The following is a 22778-nucleotide window of genomic DNA, read 5'->3' on the forward strand; positions in this document are numbered from 1 at the left end:
TTTGATTCCATATCAAAAACTGAAGTTGATCCAGGTAAAAATGTTTAAAAGGTACCATTTCCTGGGTCAAGCTGAACAGAGGCCAGCTTCTTGATTTTGGAAAACTTCCATATTATTATTTCACATATGTTTCCTCATCTGAGCTAACTGTGGTAGATTATTAATATGAGGGCCCATGGAGTTTTTACCAGCTGCAATTTCTTGAGTTCCATCTATTTGGCTTACAGTGTAAGGATTCCCATGAATACTGAAAGAGATTAATGCTAAAACTTGCTCTTTGTGATACCTACTAAGCGCTTTCCGGGTTTTCTCTTTTTCCTCTTAGGGGTTAATCTGGGAGAGATAAAATAGTGCCAATAATATATGGATTGGTTGCTACCTACAAAAAGATTCATCTAGCCATAATCCTATTTTCCTTGTCCTTCAGTTTTCCCTCAGAATTTAGGCTTCGTTTGAGAACACTGCAGGTAATTTTTTTTTTTTTTTTTTTTTTTGAGATGGAGTCTCGCTCTGTCACCCAGGCTGGAGTGTAGGTGGCACAATCTCGGCTCACTGCAAGCTCCGCCTCCTGGGTTCACGCCATTCTCCTGCCTCAGCCTCCCGAGTAGCTGGGACTACAGGCGCCCGCCTCCACGCCTCGCTAATTTTTTTGTATTTTCAGTAGAGATGGGGTTTCACCGCGTTAGCCAGGATGGTCTCGATCTCCTGACCTCGCGCTTCGGCCTTCCAAAGTGCTGGGATTACAGGCGTGAGCCACCACGCCCGGCCAGATAAATTTTCTATTTTAGAATTTTAAATGCCTAAATTTTAAGAAATATAAGTTCTTCTGTATATGGCCTGACATTACACTCAAATTGAAAACCATTAACTTGTGATGTTAAATAAAAATTGCTTGTAAAAGCAGACAGTTATTCCTGACAGGAATATGACTCTTGATATAAGGAAAGTAAAAACTGAAGTTCTAAATACCCCAATCCATGTGAATGGATAACAGTAGTGGTCCCCTCTAACTAATCTGTTAATTCCATTTTAATGAACAAAGCCCAGTTATTTAAAATTTACATTTTACCTGTAGTCCCAGCTACTCAGGAGGCTGAGGCAGGAGAATGGCGTGAACCTGGGAGATGGAGCTTGCAGTGGGCTGAGATCACGCACTGCACTCCAGCCTGTGCGACAGAGCGAGACTCCGTCTCCCAAAAGAAAAAAAAAAAATTTACATTTTAAATAATCAAAGCCCAATTATTTAAAATTTACATTTCAGAAATATGATTAATTTGATGTTCTTACAACTGTCTGGAAAGTTTTTTACTTTATACTTTTCATACAGTTCTTTTCTGGTCTATTTTATTTTTAAGTACCTAGAAACAAGTTGGTGAATCTTTCAAAGACTATAAAAGTTATCACAAAAAATAAACCTTTAATGTTGAGAGCAATGTTCTTATTTTGTGAGAATTACTTATTTATTCTTCTTATAAGAAAATCCCAGGCCAGGACAGTGGCTTATGCCTGTAATCCAAGCACTTTGGGAGGCCAACACAGGAGGACTGCTTGAGCCCAGGAGTTTGAGAACAGGCTGGGAAACATAGGGAGACCCCATTTCTCCAAAATTTTTCTGTTATAAAAACACATGCACATGTGTGTTCATCACAGCACTATTCACAATAGCAAAGACATGGAATCAACCCAAATGCTCATCGATGATAGACTGGATAAAGAAAATGTAGTACATATATACCATGGAACACTATGCAGCCATAAAAAAGAATGAATCACATCCTTTGCAGGGACATGGATGGAGCTGGAGGCCTAATTCCTTAGCAAACCAATATAGGAACAGAAAACCAAATACTGCATGTTCTCACTTATACGTGGGAGTTAAATCATGAGAACATATGGATACATAGAAGGGAACAACACATATGCGGCCTATCTGAGGGTGGAGGATGGGGAAGGGAGAGGATCAGGAAAAATAAATAATGGATACTAAGCTTAATACCTGCATGATGAAACCATCTGTACAATAAGTCACCACGACACAAATTTACCTATGTAACAAACCTGTACATCCTGCACATATACCCATGAACTTAAAACAAAAGTTTTTTAAAAAAGAAAATAAGAATACCTATTCATCATTGGATATATTGTACAAAAAATAAAAGCTAATTAAATGAAAAAAAATTAGCCAGGCATAGTGGCACACGCCTGTGGTCTCAGCTACTCCAGAGACTGAGGTGGGAGGATCACTTGAGCCTGGGAGGTCGAGGCTACAGTGAGCTATGATCGTGCCAATACACTCCAGCCTTGGGCGACAGAGTGAGACCTTGTCTCAAAAAAAGAAAAAAACAACAACAACAACAAAAGAAAATCCCTATAGAAAATTAATATTTTTTTTGGTAAATTTGGTATATTTTTCCCTTTGGGTCTCAGAAATTATTTAAGCATTAACTATAACCAGTGAAATCTAAGTACTGAAAATGTTTTATAATATAAATAGACTTTTCTATGACTGTACCTCTCATATCATCTCCATTCATATTTCATATTGATGTGTAAGAGAATTCTGCATTGATCAAGACTCTTTGGATCTGTTTTGGGCAGCACTTATTCAATTATTAATATTTTAAAATCTTTTTTTATTTACCATTTACAGGAAATAGTAGTAGAAAAAAAGTATAGCTTTTTATGGTAATGTTTGAGGACCAAAACCTTAGTAAACTTTGTTAGTATCTCATATCTATTTTAAACTTGAAAACATGTTATCTTATTAATTTTCCGGGTATAAAATGAACACTGTACATATCCTGCAAACGTTTAATTTATTCATATTGAAATCTAGTGGAACTGCTAAGGATTTAGGCGATTACTTAAAAGACCTCGATATTTCTCCTAAGTGCTGTAGGAAACCATAGATACTTGGAGGCTGGTATGTTTGAGTCTCTGTGTGTGTATGAGATGTGTGTATATGGGGTGTGTGTGTATGTGATGTAATTGTGTTAATAGTTTATAAAGGGCTGGGCGTGGTGGCTCATGCCTGTAATCCCAGCACTTTGGGAGGCCGAGGCGGGCAGATCACGAGGTCAGGAGATCGAGACCATCCTGGCTAACACGGTGAAACCCCATCTCTACTAAAAATACAAAAAATTAGCCGGGCGTGGTGGTGGGCGCCTGTGGTCCCAGCTACTCGGGAGGCTGAGGCAGGAGAATGGTGTGAACCCGGGAGGCGGAGCTTGCAGTGAGCTGAGATCGTGCCACTGCACTCCAGCCTGGGTGACTCAGCGAGACTCCATTTAAAAAAAAAAAAGTTTATAAAGGTCACTTTGATCACATTGTGGACAGTAGGATAGAGGAGATAGGTATGGATGTGGGAGATATTGAACCAGCTCAAGTGAAACAATGGTGGATGAAAAGATATATTGGTGACAAATTTGAGAACTATTTCAATGGTCTTTACCAACATGCTGACTTGGAAGATATAAATGTTTTATTCCATGACTTTGATGACCCCTTTATGGTCCATCCATTTGCTTATTTCATCCAAGAACTCCAGTGGTTAGATGATTAAAATATTCACAACCCAGGCCACTCAATGTTATGTCTCCAATATTGTAGGGACATAGAATATTTATTGATTTTGAATAGCATTATTTCTTATGCGTTGGTCATGTTTTGCAGGGCTGGTGCAAACTTGAGATTGAATGGTCAGAAAGGAAAGTGTGGGAGTTGTATGCTTAGCACCTTACTTCTCAAACAGCTTGGTGTAGTACACAAAGTACTGATTCAGAATTTAGAGAGACTCTGGGTAATCTCTATTTTTTGCTAGCTGCTAACCTTGGACAAAGTTCTTAACTTTCCTTGTAAGTTGGTCAGAGTAATAACTTTCTTGCAGGTTTGTTGTAGGTAAAGGCAGAAATGCATGTAGATGACCTGGAAGGATGCTGGGCTTCTCCTAAATAGTATCTTTGGTATTCTATTATGATTACTTTTGGAGCAGAACATAAGCTTGCAGGATAGTGTTAAATGCAAGGTAAAATTATTATCTTATATTTTGCCTGAAACTCAAATAAAGATAAATTTTTATAGTTACCATCAAGATGCTCAGGATAATAAGATCATTCGTGTTCCACACCAAGCGTGAAGGTTTCATGTCTGCCTTGCTTTAGTAGTGAAGATAAGTTTTTTCCTTGGCTATTTTTGGATATGTTGAAACAAAGCAGTTTTATATTAACCAGTATAATTTTCCCCTTCCCTCACATCAAGAAGCGAGCAGGAGTTGTCTGTCTAAGCAAGCAGTTTTCACATATCCAACATGCATCTGCAAAAACTTAACAATATCCTCTAGAACACAGGGAATCTTTCTTGGACAAAGTTCTGCTCATGTTCAGCCTCTCTCTTAGAACTAGAACTGAGTGTTATTCCTGCTCAGTGGCCCCCTTTCACCCCACCAAAGCTGACAGTGGGGCATGTGTAACAGACTGAACTGGAAGTTGGAGGAAATGAAGTAAAATTACAGTTCTATCACATACTGGCTGTGGGAACGTGGATATGTCACTTAACTCACCGAGCTTTTTTTCATTGCCACCTGTAAATTGGGAACACATATATTACTTATCTCACAAGATTGCTATGAAGATTAAATAAAGGCACATGTAAAGACACCTGGAATAGTGCCTGAATGTAGTAGGCAGCTGTATCCACCCAAACTAGTACTGAAAAGAAACTCATTGACTTCCATAAACTCAAAGTCTGAGGAGTAAAGATGGCTTCAGGCTTGGCTTGGCTCAGTGTCCAAATGATAATCCCAGGTTTTATGTGACAGTTCTGTTTCTTCTAAAATAGCTTCATTCTAGCTCCATATGGTGACTTTCAGAAGCTTTGAGATCTCCCCACACTATCTCAGTAAAAGAGAGATATATTACTACTCTCTGCTGTCATTATATATACTATGTGTCAAGCACTGCACTTCACACAAAGCTCACAGGGTACAAATGCAATGAGGTTGGTTCACTGAAGGCAGGAAGAGGGTACTGTTGCTATCAGAAGAGGAGTGGAGGTGAGGCTTTTTAAAACTAACAAAATATGTACAATATAGCATTTAATAATTGCTCAAAACAAATAAGGTCAAGAGGCTATTTGACTGTAATTGACATTTGCACGCACAATAGTGCCGATTTCCAGAGCAGTGGTTCTTAGCTAGAGGTGATTTTGCTCCTAGGGGACATTTGATAATGTCTGGAGACATTTTTGATTGTCACAACTTGGGCAGGGGGTGTTACTGGCATCTAGTGCATAAAAGGGCCAGAGATGCTGCTACAGGCTCAGAATAGTCCTTGACAACAAAGGATTATCAGGTCTAATCATGTGGTTGAGAAACCCTACTCTAGCAGGTGTACGAGCCATTGAAAATCATCACTACCATTTACTGAGCCCTTACTATATGAAAGCCTCTGTACTAAGAGGCTCATTACCTCATTTGAGCTACCCATTATCATACAAACTAGGGGATACAGTTATTTTCCTCTTAAAATGAAACCTGGGCAATGGCAAGAGGTCCAAAGACACAAAGCTGATAAATTCAGGACTCACGCTCAGATCTTTTACTTCCAAACTCCATAGATTTCTAAGAAGGCTCACCTTCTACTGGAGGTTAGCCTAGTTCTTAGTTAACTTCTGCAGAGCTAAGGGAGAGAAAGCATGCTTACGTAACCAAAGCTTGGTAAATCCATTTTGGATGATCTTGTGAGCATATTATCCTTTCCCACTGAAGCTGCCTCAGTGTGAGGAAGGCATCTGTCAATAAGCCACAGACTTGCAAAGATGCTGGTGATGTAAATATGCCTCCTGAGCTGCGCACTGGGGTATAAATGTTCTTAGTTTGACTTGACTTTTTGGAACCCCCTGTATGTTCTCTTAGTTTGGAGTGTAGGCACATACATCTTCCCAGGGCAGCACTATGCGGATCATAGGTCATTAGGGTCTTCTGCACACGGTTTTTCTCCTTCTCCTCCTGGTATCATAAAATCTGACCATATTCTCTATTTTTTGAGGAAATTCAGAATTAGAATATAACATTTTTTAATAAGATGAAATTGCACAATTAATTACCCTTGGAGACAGAGAATAATTAGTTTATCTTGGGGGCTAATGGACATATTGCTTATTTTGTTTGAAGTTTTCTTAGTCTTTTGTTTGTTTCTTTCCACTTCAAAGCCCTGAAACCTCACGGCACATCAGACTGGCAGGGGCACTAATTTTTTATGGGAATATCCAATTGACATGAAGTTCTAACTGCAGCAAAATCTCCCTTGGAACCATTCTTGCAATGTGATTGTGTAGAGAAGGGTGGCAGGTGTCCAGTCCCTTTCTCTGTTAACTGTACAGCTTGCTGCTGAGTTAGCATGCTTCAATGTCAGGCTTGCCTTACATCCTGACTGATTTAAATTAATACCCTGGGTTTCGCACCTGCAGGAGCCAGAGAAGCTCAGGTGACATTTGGCAGAACGTACTAAATAATTACCGCACATGAGTGCCTTTCTTTACCAGCTGGAGACAGTCTCTCTTGTGCTTTTGACATCGTTTTAAGAGAAACTTTTAGGTATGCCAAAAATATGTGAAAATCCAAATTGCATATACAAATACTTTTCCTTAAATGGAGTTCACAAGCAGTTTTTGAAGAAGATTTTTATTTATTTGGATATAAAGGCATCTGAACAGCTTTAGAAAATAATTTTTTTTTGCATATTTCACCCTAAAACCAGCCTAATTGGTGAAATAACTTTTCATTCAAGAAAAAAATGGTTTCCTCCTTTAACTGGTGAGTTTACAGGTAAAATGACAATTGTTTTGATAGCTTATGAATATTTTCTATTTATTTGAATATTTGAAATATATGCGTATTTGCATATTTGAAAGCTACATATTCCCAATTTATCTTCTTAGATAGCTTCTTAGTAATCTCTCATTTCTGAATGTTTTGCAGAGCATACACTTATCCTTATTGAAGAATTTAAAGCAAGTAAGCAATCCAGTATACTGAGCTCCCCCAACTATGTTGAGTATAACAATTAGAATACAAATGTGCTGGATCTAACACAAGTTTGCTCAGGAGAAGTAAAATCCTCTTCTTTTGTAAGAAAAAGGGAGCAAACATTGTGTCATTTAAATGGCCACTTGTTATTCATTAGCATTTTCCTCAAAAATAATTTTAATTACAAAGACAATGCACACATTATAAATATTCCAATAGTAGAGGCATGTATGAAATCAGAAGGAAGCATTCTCTTTTCTACTCCACGGAGTAACCTCTTTAATAATCATCTTAATAGATGTTTCATTATTGCATGTCTACTGTCTACCACACAGTGTGCTAAGTGAGAGGTATGAAGACAAACAAGACAAGGCCACCATTCTAAGAGACTTAGCTAGATCCTATCCACCTCTGAGCTTCTGTGATTTTATTAAATAGCATGCAAAATTCTTGAAAGAAAGGATGACTTTTTTCTGACCTTTGAGGCAAAATTAGGCACTCAGCAACATACCTTGTCTGTGGCCATCTTTAATGTAGGTGATGGCCCACTGGTGTTTGTGATTACTTTATATGAGATGGTGTTTTGGAATTCTAGAAAGGGCTAGTAAAAATGAATCATTCCTTCCTTTATGCAATATTCACCTAGTACACCCTAATGCCTGGTGTGGTTTTAAGCACTGCAGATGTAGCAGTGAAAACAACATACAACTTACTCAACAGAAGAGAGAGATATAGACAATGATGAACATTTTAAAAGGTAAAATAGATGTTAGATTGAGTCCCACAGTGAAAAATAAAGTAGGAAAGGATGATAGACAGTGCCAAAGAAGGGGTGCAGTTTTAAAGAGAGTGAGCAGGACTGGCTTTACGGAGTACGTAATCTTAAGAGGTGAGAGTGTGAGCCATGTAAGAATCTGGGGGAAGAGCATTCCTTCCAGAAGGAAGATGGAAGAAGATGCTGAAGAGGAAGTATTCAAAGAAGAGCCAGGAGGTTGATGTGTCTGAGCAGAATCAATGGATGGGAAGCCACATGACACAGGTGGAGATGCAGCAGGGTCAGGCCATGTGGAGCTTGAAGGTGGTTGTGAAGAATTTGGCTTTTAGTCTTAGTCTGATGGGGAGCCCTCAGGGGCTGTGTAGAGTTGGACAACTACAGAGTTTGAGCAAGTCCCCAAGATGGCTCTCACTTCTGACACCAACTGCAAGTTCATGGGTTTCTAAAACTACCCTAAGATTTAGTAAATCACTAAAATGACTCCCAGAACTCACCAAAAGCTATTAAACACACAAGTTATGGTTTATCACAGCAGGGCATATAGATTGAAATCAAGCAAGCAAAGAAGCGCATGGGAGGATGGAGTCCAGAGAAGTACCAAGTGTGGAGCTTCTGTTATCTTCTCCCTGTGGAATCCGGGCATGCTGCTTTCCTCCTGCCTGCATGTGACATTACACATGGAGCATTGCCTACCTACATGCCCCTAAGCCACCACTCACAAAGATTTTACTGGGCTCCAGTATGTACATGTGATTGATTGATTGATTGGTGGATCTCAGTCTCCAGGCTGACTGATATCACATGACCTGAAGCCGTTATCTTGAGTTATATTGTTCCTGTCTAGCTCAAGTTTTCCAGGCAGGCAAACATTACCTTGCAGGAGATCCTAGCAAAGGGCTATTTTTAGATGAGGTTAAATTCTTCTCTATGCTGGAGGTGTTAGGCAAAGAAGTGACATAATCTTTTTTTTCTTTAAGACCTTCTCAGGCTAAAACCAGTTACGGGGTATTGTAGTACTCATGTGAGGGACAAGAATGGCTGTAGGCATGTGGGTAACAGTGAATATGGTCTTAAGTCTTGGATGATGATAGGTTTTTAAGCTAAAGCCAGAAGGATTTACTGACAGATTGGATGTGGGCTAAGAGGGAAAGGGAAGTGTTAGGGACCCTCCAGGAGCAGCTAAGACTGCAGAGAGAAGGGTGCAGAGTGGGCACTGGGGCTGAGGATTTTCCAGAGGTCAGTTTTGGAAAGGTTAACTTCAGGGCTTATTCAGCAGTTTACCCCACTCACTAAAGCGCTGTTTCATCCTGTCAGGGATTAGCAAAGCTACACATTGTGTTTGAGTTTAGAACTGTTAAAAGCACTGCTAATTCCAACCCATTTCTTATAACTGCTATTGCAGGACGAATGTGTGAAAATGCTTTCTTCACGCAAGGAGATAGATCATATCATAAAGCAAAAATGGAAAAAAGTGATCTTCCTTTGACTTTATGCACATGATAAGTGATAAAGAACAGATACAATTAATAAACAACCACTGTCTGTTATACTAGCTTTGTTCTATGGCTACAGATAGTAGTTAATTTATTCTTTTGTTTGTTGGTTGGTTTTTCCACCAACCTTCAAGTCCAGACAGTAAGTATTAGAATTTACATCTAAAAGTGATAGCGAAGGTCTCTGTGCACATTTGAGGGGACTCTGGCTCTTAGGAAACCTGTGCTAGTGATGATGAAATGGCAGGAGGAGGGCCACAGTGTGGCCCTGCACAGTCTGCACTGGGGCCTTTCTCTTCACCCTGCACACAAGCTAGGAAGATTTATATCTCATAAGGTGTGCTAATCCTCTAGCACAGACACTGTACTTCACTGGAGCTGGAGAAACAAAACACCCAATTTTTGCATCCTAGTTTTTCTTTAATTAGAGCTGATCCTTTTCTTAGAGGGCGATTCCTATTTCTGAATTCATATTTTCATTCTCAAAGAAGAGGTTTATTTTCTTCTGTTTTCACCTACCCATGAGCCTCCACATCACTCTTTCTCCCAGTCACACACGTTCCATTCCCATACTTCTTAGTCATTCTTGCTTCCCCACTGCTGTTCTGGGTTGCAGCTGCCCTCATTTCCTTCAAGGCAAATATGTGGTTGTGCCTCTCTCGTGAGGTTTTTCCAAAGAGTCCTGTTCTCTTTGGCTTTGACCTTTTAAAGGGTTAAAATAGCAACAACAACAAATTCTAATTAAATGCTTATTTGATGCCGGATCTTTTGCTAAATACAAAATGCAATCTCTCACCACTCTGTGTGGTTTGGGAAACCTTGTTATTCGCATTTGAAATATGAAGTCATGGAGACTTCGAGAAGTCAAGGCACTTGTCCAGGGTCGTGATTGCATCATGGGAGGGAGCTGGGATTGAGGCTTCTTATCTTCCAGACATAGCTTCACATCACCTGGAGCAGGGCTCTAGGAACTAGACCTGTGTTTCCAAAAATGTGGCATGATTTTGGGCAGTAGAGGTGATGTTAAATAAATATGAGTCTCACGGTGATAGAGTCATTTTCTTTTCCATTTACTTTTTGATCTTTTTGGTTGAATAATGGAGAAACATTTCAGTTGGATGCCGCATGCCTGACACACATCTCTAAAACTTTCTAATGTACTTGTGTTACTAAGAAGTGAGCAAACTTCTAGCTCAAATCTTTGACAGCAAGAGGATGTAGCAGAATTTGATAACAATTTTTTAATGTATTTTTTTTCAGATGGAGTCTCTCTCTGTTGCCCAGGCTGGAGTGCAGTGGCGTGATCTCGGCTCACTGCAATCTCCATCTCCCGGGTTCAAGCAATTCCTTACCTCAGCCTCCCGAGTAGCTGGGATTATAGTCACACACCGCCATGCCTGGATAATTTTTGTATTTTTAGTAGAGATGGGGTTTCATCGTCTTGGCCAGGCAGTCTTGAACTCCTGACCTTGTGATCCACCCGCCTAGGCCTCCCAAAGTGCTGGGATTACAGGCATGAGCCACCGTGCCCAGACTTTTAATGTATTTTTTAAGTCTGCTTTCAATTTATAACAGGGGATACTGGTTTGCTATTGATGTGATGATTCTAACTTACAAAAATATATTCGTTTAAGGAAAATAAAGCAAGTTGATTAAAAATGAATCACGTAGGTGGCACAAAGACTTGACAACCATCATGAAAGTTGTTTGTGAATGATGGATGTCGCCAGCTGTCCCATGCTCAGAAGCCTGAGTGGCAAGTGATACATGATGTGTTATCTTACATCAATTCCCATTTCTCACCCTACCAGTCATAGAAAGGGCTAGGAAAACAATTGCAGTAGCAGGTGGGCCAGATTCCCCTGATCTCCAGCGAGCACACACACGGGGCACTAGGAGAATAGACTGCTGCTTTGTCTTAAGCTGAGATCAACCAGGCAGCAATGCCAGTGATTGGAACAGGAAAGACAACAAAGATAGTCAACCGCAGAATGTCCTTGTCATCCCAGTCTGTACTGAAGCAACAGTTCCCTAAACTCGGACACTGCCTTGTATAGAAAACCTCTTGCCAGGTATTCATTACCTGGGTTCTCCCTTGTCCTCATTTTGGTCTATTTCAATGATTTTCAACTGGGGATATTTGTCAATGTCTGGAGACACTTTTGGTTGTCAAACTGCAGGGTACTACTGGCATCTAGTGAGTAGAGGCCAGGGATGCTGCTCAGTAAACTACAACGCCCAGGACAGCCCTAATAACAAAGCATGATCAGACCACGTCAGTGTTGCTGACTTTAGTAGAGCTGAGATCAAGTCCATATTACAAGCTCCTTAGAAATTCCTCCCAAATTTATTCCTCACAATGAAACTCTTAGAACCTACGTGGCTAAGCCTCTTGCTTCTTCATCTCATGCCTGTGAAAGTGTGTTTTCTTATAGTGTTGTTGGCCTTGCTATAGCCTCAGGGGTAGGGGGAGGGGATTGTACTCCACTTGTTCAAACTGTATTTTTTTTTTTTTTTTTTTTTTTGAGACGGAGTCTTGCTCTGTCGCCCACGCTGGAGTGCGGTGGCGCGATCTCGGCTCACTGCAAGCTCCGCCTCCCGGGTTCACGCCATTCTCCTGCCTCAGCCTCCCGAGTAGCTGGGACTACAGGCGCCCGCCACCACGCCCGGCTAACTTTTTGCATTTTGAGTAGAGACGAGGTTTCACCGTGTTAGCCAGTATGGTCTCGATCTCCTGACCTAGTGATCCACCCACCTTGGCCTCCCTAAGTACTGGGATTACAGGCATGAGCCACTGCGCCCGGCCTCAAACTGTATTTTTAGTTTGCCTCACTTTCACAGACAAAAGTAAACATTCTGTGCTTTTTTTTTTCTTTTAATTTTATATCCCTCTCTGTCAGGTGCTTCGGATCTGTTTCTCTCAGGTTTTTGGATTCCAGATTTTCATTTTCCCAACGCTGACACCCACCCCTCTTCTCAACTGTACATTTCCTTTTTTTAATTGCCGCATCAGTATGGCTCATGCAACCATGATATTATTCTCAAACGTTTTGCATATGTAGATCTTGTCTCTCCAAATTAATTCTCAGCTCCTCAAAGAGAAAGCCTATGTTTACATCCTTCACAGCGGCTGTTATGCTTTGTCTCTGATAGGTGTAACAAGTACCTTATTCTTTCAATTATAACGTAATTGTAAATGTAAAATACAACATTGATTTAATAGCTGCCTTGGCAGGGGTGGAGTAAAAGAAAAGCCTACCTTAAATATACATGTTGGCCGGGCACGGTGGCTCATGCCTGTAATCCCAGCACTTTGGGAGGCTGAGGCGGATGGATCACCCGAGGTCAGGAGTTCGAGACCAGCCTGGCCAAGATGGTGAAACCCCGTCTCGACTAAAAATATAAAAATTACCCAGGCGTGGTGGCAGGTGCCTGTAATCCCAGCTACTTAGGAGGCTGAGGGAGAGAATTGCTTGAACCTGGAAAGTGGAAAGGTTGCAGTGAGCCGAGATGGTGCCACTGCACTCCAGCCTGGGCAACAGAGCAAGACTCTGTCTCAAAAAAAAAAAAAATGTATATATATATACATACACACACACACACACGCGCGCGCGCGTGCGTTGAAGTCAAAATGTGTTCTGCTTTTGGCAGTGTCCATATATTCTACACACACACACACAAACACACACACAGAGAGAGAGAGAGAGACAGAGAGAGCCATGTGCACAGAATACATCTTGGAAGCAAGAAAATATGAAACTTATTGGCTTACTGATTTCATATGTTTACTTATTCATTCTGTCTACCATGAGATAATTTATTTTAGTTTTCATAATTTCAACCCCATTAGTATTTTTCTAATAAGATATGTTAGTGTGCAATGTTATGGGCAAAACGAGAGAACAGAGTTTCTGAAGTTGGGCACTCAGTGCGTATGAACCATAGTGTCTGGGTCTTGAATCTTCACAGTACCCAGGACCACAGTCCCAGCACATGCACACTTGTGCTGTGTCCACTGGGGTCTCAGCCCGGCAGGCTGCCCCTCTTCCCACCACCTCCCCGACATGTTGGCTTCACTTACCTGTGCCCCACCTAAAAGATTTATATGTGCAGTTCTGTCTGTCAAGACTGTTCTTCCTGCCTTCTTTCTCAAATCACTCCCCGCCCCAGGGTAACTCAATGAATTCTTAGTGTCAGTAAAAGTTGCTCAAGGAAGCCTGGGTCAGGTTCCCAGCGATGCCTTTCCTAGCACTGCCTTCTGCTTCACAATTCATTCTACAGTTATTTATTGAACATCAAATGTAAACCAAGCCATGCTCTAGGCATTAGTGGAAAAGCTGTGAGTATATCAGAACAAAATCCCCGTCTACAGGGAGCTTACATTCTGGTAAAGTAATGGAAGCTCTCTTTACTTCAAGATATAATTATGTACTCTACCTATCCTATTTAATACTTGCAGTAAATCTAGGTGAGAGTTCTTAGCATTACATTTGTTTACATATAAAAATGCAGATTTAGGCAGGTTAGATAGCTGACAGTAGTTCACAAAGCTGGTGAGATGGCAGGCCAGCCAGGTGATCCCTGGTCAAGCTCCTGCATTCTATTATGTTGCCTTTGGTAGGTGGAAGAATGAATCCTTCCCAACATTTTCTGAGCTATTGGTTCCTTCTGGATTCTTGAATAATTGAATAATCCATGATTTGGAGTGACAGGCATTTCATTTAGGCAATTATTGGGAAACTCAAAACTATACCTGCATCTATATGGCAGCAATATTATTATATTTGAATCCTTATCGTCACAGAGGAAATTAGAAAGGCCTAACTTAAACTTTTTCTTTTTAACCTTCTCTGGGTTTCCAATCCACTGGTTTCCATTAATGTACGGAGTGTTGGGTCACTTGGGGCCACTTTGGATACAGGAAGAGCATCCAGGGTAAAAATCAATGGGTAAAGAGAAAGGAGGAATCGGGAGCATCAGAAGTTAAAGCAGGTGGCTTTGCTATTCTGCTAAAGGGTAAACCCGTTAGAACATCTTTGTTCTGTGTTGCATTTTCTCTGGAGACGAGAAGCAGACATGGCTGTAGGAGGTTATGTAAGACCATTAGCCTGTTTGATGTGCCTTTCTTTTCACTTCCTTTTTTTGGTTTGTTTGTTTTCTTCTTACTGCCTTGGGGAGTTAGCCCATCACATGGTTTTGATGGAGGCATGTAGTAACATTTTAGAGTGTTGTAAAGCTGCTTATGAAACAGTTCCAAACACATCAATTAGGAGGGGTGGATAAGATAAAAGGACTTGTGGGTAGAGTAAAGAAGAGACCTGATGGAAGAGCATCTGCAGGTCAGTTTGTGGTCGTTAGCATCTTCATGGGTCAGGCTGTCCAATGAAGGACACATGGCTTTGAGCAATAGGAGCAAAAGTCCTAACAATTTACACCAAAGGCCTCATTTCTGTTCTATTTAGAGCTCTTAATGCATTTTGTGTCTTTAATGCACAGTGGTGATTTCTTGGCCAGATCTGGTTGATTAAGGCCTTTTGACGCTCACAACTTAAAAAGAAAATGAAACAAGTTGCTGACATATAAAATTCAGGTGACTTCACATAACAGTCAAGAAGTCTTGCTTCTCTTAAACATAATAGAATGCAGGAGCTTGACCAGGGATCACCTGGCTGGCCTGCCATCTCACCAGCTTTGTGACCTACTGTCAGCTATCTAACCTGTCTAAACAATCAGAAACTGTGAGTACCTTGGACGCATATTTCCCCATTCCCCCACATAGACGCCTGTCTAGGGCTGACTTCTGGATACCATGCTTAGACAGGACCTGTGCTCTCTGCTAGCTGCGCTCCCTCTACCCTAGGTCATAGTGGGTTTGAGCACCTTTATGCATTCACGTTCTCTGCCTGAACTCTAATGGAATTTGAGGTTGTGTCTCCTGTTCTTTTCTGTTAGTGGTAAGTGGGGTGTGTGTGTGTGTGTGTGTGTGTGTGTGTGTGTGTGTGTGTGTTCCAGATCTTCAGGCAGAGGAGAGGGAAGTCCATGTACATTAAAGAAGAATGTTTAGTACTATAGTTGTTTTGGTTTCATTTGTTTTTGATAACAATATTTATTTAGAGATTTAAATGTCATTAAAGGAAGGTTGTAGATTTGTTATGTTTCTTAAAAGTGGGCATTGGGGGCCGGGTGCAGTGACTCATGCCTGTAATCCCAGTGCTTTCGGAGGCAGAGGTGGACAGATCACGAGGTCAGGAGTTCGAGACCAGCCTGGCCAAAATGGTGAAACCCCATCTCTACTAAAAATACAAAAATTAGCTGGGAGTGGTGGCACATGCCTGTAGTCCCAGCTACTCGGAAGGCTGAGGCAGAAGAATTGCTTGAACCCGGGAGTTGGAGGTTGCAGTGAGCCAAGATCGCACCACTGCACTCCAGCCTGGGCGACAGAGCGAGACTCCATCTAAAACAAAACAAAACAAAACAAAACAAAAAAAAGTGGGCATTGGGTAAGAGTGATTTTCTAAGAGTAAAATTAGTTAATGGGTTATGATATAAATTAAGCATTCCACCACTAGTATTAAAAATAAGATAGAATAGAAAATAATAGCATGTTATAGATTGATGATAGATTGATAGGTATACTGGGTAAAATTCTAAACAACATTTCCTATGGTGGGTTGCAGTTAACAAAGACTTTGAAAGCAACTAGATTGTCCAAGCTTGAGAAACATAGCTGCAAGGTTTGGTATTAATCTGTCACACTACAAGTATTTCTGAGTAACAGGTACCTTCATTACTTCTGGAACCAAGGTTGGCATTTAAGGAAGTAAATAAATATACAGTGACCTCTGCCCCAGGGGAAACCAGTGGCCACTTTTTCCTCTTAAAGAATTGATTAGGATTACTTCCTTCTCTTAACAAATTAATATTTCCATATTTGATGGAAAAAAGATGTATGAAAAACAAAACCTTACAGAATTGGATGCCAAACAATAGAGTCAAGTTTGTATGGTGGCTTAAATAAGGAAGAGGAAGCAGAAAGGGTTTAAGTATTTTAAGATGTCTTCAGGGAAGAAATGGGACTTTACTGAAAATGCCTTGAATTTCAGTTTCAGATCTTCTTTGGGTTAAAATGACTTAATAATTAAAATCACATGATCAACCTCATGAGGTAGTTCTTTAGATTAGCTTATTGAAAGAGCCTTCATGTTTTTCCCTCTGTTTCTTCTTCTTCTTCTTTTTTTTTTTTTTTTTGGTGGGGGGATGGCACCTCTCTCTATCACCCAGGCTGGAGTGCAGTGGCATGATCTCAGCTCACTGCAACCTCCACCTCCCAGGTTCAAGCAATTCTCCCTGCCTCAGCCTCCAGAGTAGCTGGGCTTACAGGTGCCCCCCACACCATACCTGGCTAAGTTTTGTATTTTTTAGTAGAGACAGAGTTTCACTATGTTGGCCAAGCTGGTCTCGAACTCCTGACCTCAGATCATCTGCCCACCTTGGCCTCCCAAAGTGCTGGGATTACAGGTGTGAGCCACCACACCCAAACTCCCTCTGTTTCTTCATACATGGCTCATATTCATAAAATTCATGAAATTTAATTCAAATTTAATGGGTTTTGGCCCACTACTTAGGCCATGCCATATGTATAGAAGGCTGTCATTTGGCTGTGGTACTGGGCCAACTGCGAAACATTAGATACATCTTCCTCGTATTATTGCATTAACTGCAAAGACTGGGCTAGACTAAAAAAAATAACAGTGGTTTAGGCTGAGAATTTGCTTAGTTTCTATGCTGTGTTAAACAGTTCTTTAGATGGGAGCAAAATTCAGGCACTGAAGCTACCGTTCAGTTTTTCAGCAAGAAATTCTGAAAAGGAAGGAGTGGCGTTGTGTCTTAGAATAATTCGGCTCTTTAAAACAAGCAAGCAAACAAAACAACCTCTTAGTTTACTGTTGGCGTATGTATGTATCAAATTCAGAGCTTCTTTTAATATCCCTGCATATGATTTTGTCCAAGTTCTTTAAAAATATTTATAATGATTAAATATATCTTAGTGTAGTTTTATATATATACACACACTAAAATATATATATAGCATATATATACACACACTAAAATATATAGAGAGCATATATATACATATACATATACTAAAATATATTTAAGTAAAAAGCATTTATTTGTTTCTTGCCTAATTTTGTGTACGAGTCTTCCCTTATTAATGAAATTTATTTCTCCTTGTTTACCTTTATCTGAGGTACAGATACCGTTCTTCTTAACACTTGATGTTAATTATCAAAACCATACAACTTTCCGTGAAGAACTTCTCTAATGTTCCAAATATTAATTCAGCACAGTCATGCTCATTGAAAAAAAAATTAACTGCATTTGATCCATCACATTGAATGAAAGCTGGAGTAATATTTGAACTAGGATTTTAGGAAGGAAAGAATCCTTAAAGTCATGGTCTGTAGGGAAAGCGAGAACAGAATCTAAGAGACATAGAATCTTTCTCTCTCTCTGCGCTGGCAGTTTCTGATGAGGAGCTATTCACAGACTGTACAAAGGAATACGCTTGCACAGGTATTTCTCTTTGAGAGTGGCAAGGTGAAGGATAGGGAAGGTGAAGTATTTATTACACTGAAAATCAAGAAACAGCTTTTTTTTTTTTTTTAATTTCTGTTTTACTTTGTGATAAAACCATTCAGCACAGGTTAGCCTGGAGTCCTTTGGTCCCCTGCCCTTGTTAATAACAATTAATTGAACACTTTGAACATTTCAATTCTAGTTAACTTTGTTTAACAAATGTGAACAAGAATAAAAAATAATAAATGGGCACAGCCTAATGGAGTATTCCAGGATCTTGGTGCATTGAACTTCTAGGCGCTGGATTTTCAGAAGCTGTTTTGTTTTTGTTTTCACAGGATGTGTGAGACTGGTGAAGGGCTGTTTATCTTTCAGACCCGAGACGGGGAGGCCATCTATCAGAAAGTCCACTCTGCTGCCTTGGCCATAGCCGAGCAGCACGAGCGCTTGCTACAGAGCGTGAAAAACTCGATGGTACGTTTGGAATTTCTTCCTCGTGTCCCAGTGCCTATCACTGCAGAAAGCAATTGGGTCATTTTTGTGCTGGAAAATATGGTCAACATTATTTGAGCAGATGATTGATTCCTCTTCTCAACAGTGTATCACTTGGATTAAATGCCATTCCAGAATGCCTGATGTGGGCCGTTGGTAACACCTTGGCCATGCATCCCCATTATCTACTTTACAACTCAATCGTAAGGGTGTGTAAAATTAATTTGCATGTGTATAGACATCTATAGACACAACCATGTGGATCATCTACCTATGGAGATATGTCTTGCTATGTCAGAAGTTATTTCAAATGTCAACAGGGACCAGAGAGAAAAATGTAAATGAAAGAAGAGGGCTGAGGGAAACTGGAGTGAAATGTCAAAAGCCCAAGACCAGACAACTGTTGACATGAGAACAAGAGACTGTGACATCCATCTAGGTAGATCCCTTGATTTTTCAAGGGAAGCCAAAGATTTGAGTCTATATGTAATACCAGCTAGTTGGTAGCTGTTGGAAATTAATTCTAGTTAAGGGTGCAACACTTCGTGGGCCAAAGAGAACCTGTCTGCGGGTGAACTGCTACCCACAGCCATGCGTGTGCTGTCTCTTCACAGTCATCGGTATATAAAGATGCCCAAACATAAACACATAGCACACATAAACATGCCCTCAGAACACTTACTCTTTGCTTTACACTGTGCTAGGGACTTGGATTACATAAATAATTATGTTCATGAGGCCAGGAGCGGTGGCTCACTCTTGTAATCCCAGAACTGTAATCAGGCTGAGGCAGACTGATTTCTTGAGCCCAGAAGTTTGAGACCAGCCTGGACAACATGGGGAGACCCTGTCTCTACAAAAATACAAAAATTAGCCAGGTGTGGTGGTATGCGACTGTAGTTCTGGCTACTCAAGAGGCTGAGATAGGAGGATCACTTGAGCCCAGGAGGTGAAGGCTACAGTGAGCCGAGTTTGTGCCACTGCACTTCAGCCTGAGTGACAAAGCGAGACACTGCCTAAAAATTAAAAAAAAAAAAAATTATGTTCATGAGTTTTTTCTTTAAGGAGGGTAAATTCATGAAATCATAAATCATAAATGAATGCACAACACTTAAGTAATGCACATCATGCATTGTGGCTGCAAATGTATACATAGAGCTTCACATCTGGAAGGAAATATACAAAACAAAAAGGAATTGGGTTGGCAAGATTAGGGTAGTTTGAAACTTTATGATTAAAACATGTGGGGTGGTTGGATTTAAAGAGTGGAAGGGCAAAGCATGCCAGTAATGTGATCTGTTCCAACACAGCCCCGGGTTATTCCCAAATGACGTCTATAGGCAGCACTCCGGGATTTTAGAGCAGGGGTCAGCAAATCTTCCTGTAAAGAGACAGTAAATGTTTTATGCTTTGTGGACTAACATGGCCTGCAAGTACTTAACTGCCCTTGTAGCACAGCTGCAGCTATTGGAAAGATGTAATCAAATGAGCATGGCCATGTCTCAAAACAAACTTTATTAATGGACATTGAGATACAAATTTCATATAATTTTCACATGTCAGGAAATATTACTCTTCTGTTGATTTTCTCTCAACCATTAAAAAGTGCAGGTTTTTTTCGTTGTTTGTTTTTTGCATATGGGTCATTCAGAAACAGTCAGCAGGCTGGATTTGGGTCGCAGGACAGAGCTTATACTTGGAAAAGAGCAAGTGCCCCCGTGAGCCAGTGCTGACGTAAGCATTTGCGAGAAACCAGGCTTGAAGACTTGTGTATGATTTCAGAGGTGGTGGACGTGGGCATGCTGAGGAGGCCTGGAATGAATTAAGGGATTCTGATGGTTGTTTTTATATGTCAACCTGACTGGGACACAGGGTGCCTAGATATTTGGTTAAACTTTCTTGTGAGTATGTCTCTGAGGGTGTTCCTGAGTGACAGTAACATTTGAAATGATAGATTGAGTAAAGCAAATTGCCCTCTGCTATGTGAGTGGGCCTCATCCAATCTGATGGAGGCCAGAATAGAACAAAAGGGAGGGTAAGAGAGAATTAGCTCTCTTTGTGGTCTTGAGTTGGGACATTGGTTTCCTTTGGCCTTCAAATCCAGACCAGAAACCATCACCGTTGGCTTTCAGGCCTTCAGACTGCAGATCTTGGTGTATATATCCTATTTACTCAGTTTCTGGAAAACTGTGACTAATATAACTAATTTAGGGGTAAAAACAGATAAAACAGAGATAAATTTCAGTGCCATCATACAGTGTTCAAGATCATGGCCTGTGAAGCCAGACTTAGTTCCAACACCATTTCTGAAACATTCCAGCTTTGTGGAGGAGAACAAAGTTCTTGATATCCCTGAGCTCCAGTTTTCTCCTTTGTAAAATGGGAACGGTAATAGTATTTATCTTAAAGACCCCTCTTAAAGTTTAAGTGAGATATGCTCATAACATGTTCAGCCCAGAGCTCATTATATAGCTTTCTATGAACTGTAGCTGTTATTACTGTTGTTAATAGCTGAGCCATCATTAGCATTGCTGTTAATAGCTGAGCAGACTGGTTGGTCCAGATTGATCATAGCAATGGCTGATGAAAATGGCTGGAGGATTATCTAGTAACAACATCTAAGCCCATTTACATCTGCGCCTCATCTCTCTCTCTCTCGTCACCTCTCTCTCTCTCTCGCCATCTCTCTCTCTCTCGCCATCTCTCTCTCTCTCGCCATCTCTCTCTCTTTCTCTCTAAATGTCTAAGTAGAGCAAATGTAAAATTAGATTGAGAAGGAATGGGGAATGATATAATTTAATAGATTTTAGAGAATTAGAACCTACTATAAGAAACTATAAGAAATCATTATATTTATTATTTTCTTATTTCAAAAGGAATCTACACATTATTGAAAAATTGTAGACAACACAGCAGAACAAAAAGAACATAGTAAGTCATCCCTCTGCCCGCCACACAAGAATATACCTGTTTCTCACTTTTGAGTGTGTAGCTTTCCAGTATTTTAACTAGGTGGATGTAGAAAATAGAATTATATTGAATACATTGCTTGTGCTAGCTTTTTGCAAGAAAATGTCTATATATTGTCTCTTTAAATATCCTCTGCAACATCATATTTTGTGGTCCTATTTTATTATATGGATATTTCATAGATTTTTAAAACTATGCATCAAGGTTGGGCACGGTGGCTCACACCTGTGATCCCAATATTTTAGGAGGCCTAGGCAGGAGGATCACTTGAGACCAGAAGTTTGAGACCAGTCTGGGCAAAATGGTAAGATCTGGTCTCTACAAAAAATTTAAAAACTAGTCAGGTACAGTGGCTTGTGCTTGTACTCCCAGCTACTCAGGAGGCTGAGGCAGGAGGATCCTTTGGGCCCAGGAATTCAAGGCAGCAGTGAGCTAGGTTCCCACCACTGCACTCCAGTCTGGGTGACAAAGGGAGACCCCATCTCTAATATATATACATATATATATGGTTATATATATTTATATTTGAGGTTATATATATATATATATAGAACAACAATGAAAAACCTGTGCATCAGCTTGATGCTCAGTCTGTATGCATCAATGACTATCTGTTTAAGATAAATTCTTAAAACTTGATTGCCGAATCAAAGTCTGAGAATGCTTTTAAGGATTTGCTTTTCTTTCCAAGTAGCCTTCCAGGAAGACTTTCTTTTTGAACTAATACAATCTTGGTATTTATTTTCCCATGTACTTAGAAATTCTGGATATTTCAATAAAGAGACATCAGTGGATGGATGGAGAGAGACAGAGGGAGGGGAATGCGAGAGAGAGTGAGAGCGAGCTGTGAAGTAGAATTCAAGTCACTGAAAACTTACAGGGCAACATGTCATTGTATTAGTGTTGTGCGGCTATTCCATTAGATCCCTTTAGGCACCTGAACAAGTTTGTCTAAGATTGTCTTGTTCGTAGAGCCATCAATTAGCATAAATTGTTTTGTACTTGAAAGGCGGGTTCTGCATGCTCATGCACATGTTTTTCCATTTACAACCTCCTCATTATTTCCGCTAAAAATTAATCAGGAATATGAGTAAATCGTTTGGATTATCCCTTTGCAAATTTAACTAGAAAATAATGTCACTTGCTCTTAATTTGCTGTATGCTTAATGGGTTCTATAAAATAAATGTGATTTTTAAAGCCACGGCATCCTGTTATAGATGGAAATGAGTAAGCTTCAACATGGATCTGACTCTTAAGGAGTTAAATGAGGGATTGTGAAAAGCTTAAAATCAATGTACTTTAGTCAATCTCTGAGTAGGGGATACCATGCTAAAATAAAACAAATGAAGGCAACATTACTGGCTCACCCTGCCTCGGTTATTGTTTTGCCTTTTCTGGTAATTAAGAGTGGATCCACATAGACCTGGCTACATTCCCCAC

General features: G+C 40.2%; 1 protein-coding gene across 2 annotated transcripts in view; it reads left to right on the forward strand.

Moving 5' to 3' along the window:
• DOK5 (docking protein 5) overlaps positions 1–22778 on the forward strand; it is a 175686-nt gene that overhangs the window by 117182 nt on the left and 35726 nt on the right. For both annotated transcript variants that reach the window (XM_004062395.5, XM_063702330.1), the window contains exon 6: positions 18214–18349. In XM_004062395.5, the coding sequence (XP_004062443.4) occupies positions 18214–18349 (136 nt within the window). The remainder of the gene's footprint in view (positions 1–18213; positions 18350–22778) is intronic.

Source organism: Gorilla gorilla, chromosome 21 (assembly GCF_029281585.2).
Source record: "Gorilla gorilla gorilla isolate KB3781 chromosome 21, NHGRI_mGorGor1-v2.1_pri, whole genome shotgun sequence".
NCBI lineage: Eukaryota > Metazoa > Chordata > Mammalia > Primates > Hominidae > Gorilla > Gorilla gorilla.